This window comes from Plasmodium cynomolgi, chromosome 7 (genome assembly GCF_000321355.1).
Source record: "Plasmodium cynomolgi strain B DNA, chromosome 7, whole genome shotgun sequence".
NCBI classification, from domain to species: domain Eukaryota; phylum Apicomplexa; class Aconoidasida; order Haemosporida; family Plasmodiidae; genus Plasmodium; species Plasmodium cynomolgi.
The window spans coordinates 560,976-564,635 of NC_020400.1; the positions used below are offsets into that span (position 1 = coordinate 560,976).

Genomic DNA, 3,660 nt, shown 5'->3' on the forward strand with positions numbered 1-3,660 from the left:
TTTTTAAAAACAAAACTAAAACATGACGACGATAATATGCGCATGACTATCATCAGGCTGACCACACCATGCGGAGGGCTATCAAACGGATGACTTCCCAGGGGATGATCATCATGCAAATTGCTATCATGCGGAGGGCCGCCATGAAGGTGCAAGTAGTAGCTGTTGTTGTTCTTCTTGTTCTTCTTGTTCTTGTTATGTCTGATGTTGCTGCGTTGCTGCTGCTACTGCTGCTACTGCTGCTACTGCCGCTGCTACTGCTGCGGCTGAAGTTATTATCATTGTCATACTGCTGTCGTTGTCACTAGCACACTATATCGGGTAAACGATGGCATTAAAATCGCTCATGATCGAACATAACATACTGGAAAATCGGGCACGCGCGTTGGGTGGGCAACACTACTCTCTTCTCTTAATTTCGTAAAATTATTTTTTTTCACTTCGACTCTTTTCGTTAATTAAATACTTGGTGGCTATGTTCCCCAGGGCGGCTTGAAAGAACTCCAGTTTTATACGTAGCGATCCTGGCCAGTCGTTATAGTCGTCTATATTTTGGGGCGCCTTGGGGTTGTACTTCTTCATATTTTGGAACATAATTTTGGACACTTCGTCATGGAAAACGTTTATGCGTTCTTCCTCCGTCATGTTCGGAAATTTCTTTTTGTCTGGTGGGTAGACCTTGGGCAGCCAGTACGTTTTGAGGGACATGCTTTGGTACTGCGGGGGTGGGGGAAACGCGCGGGTGAAATGGGCGCCTTAATTAGGCGGCTAAGATGAGCGGATAAAAAGCAGAGCTATGGTGCACCGCTATGACGCACCGCTATGGTGTACCGCTATGACGCATCGCTATGACGCACCGCTATGACGCATCGATATGGCGCACCGCTATGACGCATCGCTATGGCGCACTGCCACAATGCGCCGCCGGAAGGGCCACTCACATTGGACGCAATAAGGATGAGCCACCAAGTGAAGGGCAAAATGTCGTAGGAGGGGTTAAAAAAGTCGTAGTCGTACACCAGCAAAACAGGGGTGACGGGGAGGAGAGAAAAAAAGGCCCCTTTTTTCTGCTCAATGATTTGCATCCCATTGGATGTGGTTCCTTCAGAAAATATAACAAAAGATGGGAAATTATATTTTTTCTCTTCTACCATCAGCTGTCTTTCCTTGATGCTTTCCAAGGCGATTTTTCGATCCTCTGATTTTTCTCTGTACACGAATACACACCTTAAGGCTATAACACTAAGTCCAACAATTAAGTCCTTGCGAAGGGATTTCTTGGCAACAAAACTGCATGCATGTTCACTTATAAAATAAAAGGGGTCCAGGGCAGACACGTGATTCGCAACGATATTTTTTGGCCAATCCATATCACACAGGTAGTGGCTTTCTATTTCATTAATTCCGAAAAGCCATAAGGATGCTCTGCAAATGAACTTGAGAAATTTTAAGTAAATTCTTACGATTGTGTTTTCTTGGTCTTCTTTATTCTTTCCCATCACGAATGAGAACAGGACTGCAAGGGTGGAATGGGGGGTGATACGTGAAAAAAAGGGGGGGTATGTCCACACTGCCACAACAGTGTAGCACTTCCGCTGAGCTGCGGTTTATCTGCCCAGTTTATCCTCTCGTGCATACTTACAACAAACGAGAATATTGGTCCCGGCTAGCACCAGCTGAGCTATTATTTTCCAGGAGGCCTATTCGCGAAGGGGAAAAGAAATTGGGTGTGCACGCGTATTATGTGTGATTGTGCCATGTTGTACTGCGTGTGGAAATAGGGCTTTTTTCTTTTGGCCCATATTTCCGTAGTGCTTCTTCATCCGCAGCTAGCATTACCATAAAGATCGCGCCATAGAGTAGCTTGAAAAATTTCATGTTGACCAAATCCAACCTCTCGAAGGAGGAGTAGGGGTGCAGATTCTTCTTGTTCACATAATTCTTACATGACTGTATTTCTTCAACAGGATAAATTTTCAAATCGAACTTGTACAAATTACAAAAAACAGCAATGGCATAAATTGTCACCAAACTAACATAAAATGTGGCCACACAAAAATAGATATGATACATGTCCCATGTCCATTTTGCGTAAAAAACTTTTGAAATGAATAATTTAAAATGAAGTGCAAAAATAATATATGCCACGATGTGATACACAAGCTTCTTTATCATTTTTTTCTCCCCCTTTACGTTTTCGTTTTGATTTCCTCCTTGGTTGTTTTGGTTACTGCGTTTTTCTCCGCTGTGATTGTCGCTTCCGCTGTGCTTGTCACTTCCGCTCTTCTCGCCGTGCTGCCGCCCGACCTCTATGTCTATGTCTTTCGCTGGGGTCGCTCGCTCGGATGATGCGTGAACTTTGGCTGAGTTCACCTTTTCCGGCTTCACTTTGGCGGAATTCACTTTGGAGGGGTTCACTTTGGGGGGGTTCACTTTGGGGGGGTTCGCTTTGGGGGGATTCACCTCGGCGGGATTCGCCTTCACAGGATTCGCCTTCACAGGATTCGCCTTCACAGGATTCACTTCGGCGGGATTCACTTCGGCGGGATTCACTTCGGCGGGATTCACCTTCACAGGATTCACCTTCAAAGGACTCACCTTCACAGGACTCACCTTGACAGGATTCACCTTGACAAATTTTTGGGTAACCGCTTCGTTCTCTTCCACCACTGCTACTGGGCCTTTTTGCAATCGCGCAGTGGGATGGAGTGAATAATCTACGTGGGGAGTATCTTCTCGCACAAAACTTCGTATCCGCGTGTGCACTTTGTGTGGGAATACTCGCACGGGTTATATGTGGCAAAAAAGGGATGAAGTTCAGTTGGATGTTTCTTCCCCCTTGGTGTTGATAATTCTCATATGTGCTACGTCGTGGCAGCGGTACGCGCAGCGGAATTACAGCCCTGCTCGGACGAATGCATTCATGCACATGTAGTCGCGCGAGTCGTCGTGCACGGAATGCACATGTGCTGCTGTATATAATATCCCCTGAGGAAAATATCAAACGATAAACCACGTCAGAAAAAAAAAACGTGCAACTAAAAAGGTGCAAAATGCTCGCAAAAAAAAAGGGGAACAAACAGACAGCGAAACGAAACGGGAAAAAAAAAAGGCAAAACGAATCTTGCGATTTTCCCCTCTTTTACTGTTACAACGTGTTATCACGTGTCATTATGCATCGAAAGGCAATAAATGTAGCACGGCATGATATGATACAGCACAGTACATTACAGTATGATAAAATATAACATAGCGAGGCATAATACAATGCGGCATAGTATAGTGTAGCCTCGTATAATGCGGCGTCATTTAATATATGACATGCGTCGATGGCGTTGTCAACCTATGCGTCATGCAGCGTTAACATTTTCACGATGGCGAATTACAGGGATACTGTTCCGCTTTGCTAATGGCGTGTTATCATATGTCGTATCATATCACGCAAGTTAAAAACTTATGCAGATTTTCATAAAATTGACATTTCATACACGGTGGATGCAATATATATACAATATATGTACAATATATGTACAGCATATATACAATATATATACTATATATGTACAATATATATGCATCAAAATAACTCGCCAAAAAAAAAAAAAAAAAGCGCAATGGAACGCAAAACTTGATGGAAAATGAGAAAATTATTCAGATTAT

The 3,660-nt window shown here is 43.7% G+C and overlaps 1 protein-coding gene across 1 annotated transcript; it reads right to left on the reverse strand.

The window, feature by feature from the left end:
- Window positions 1-426: 426 nt before the first annotated feature.
- PCYB_072180 (phospholipid or glycerol acyltransferase) lies at window positions 427-2,073 on the reverse strand (the record flags this gene model as incomplete). The annotated part of the gene is made up of 4 exons (XM_004221615.1): window positions 427-717; window positions 942-1,516; window positions 1,643-1,700; window positions 1,840-2,073. The coding sequence occupies 4 exons, from the start codon at window positions 2,071-2,073 to the stop codon at window positions 427-429; spliced, it is 1,158 nt and encodes a 385-aa protein (XP_004221663.1).
- Window positions 2,074-3,660: the final 1,587 nt, after the last annotated feature.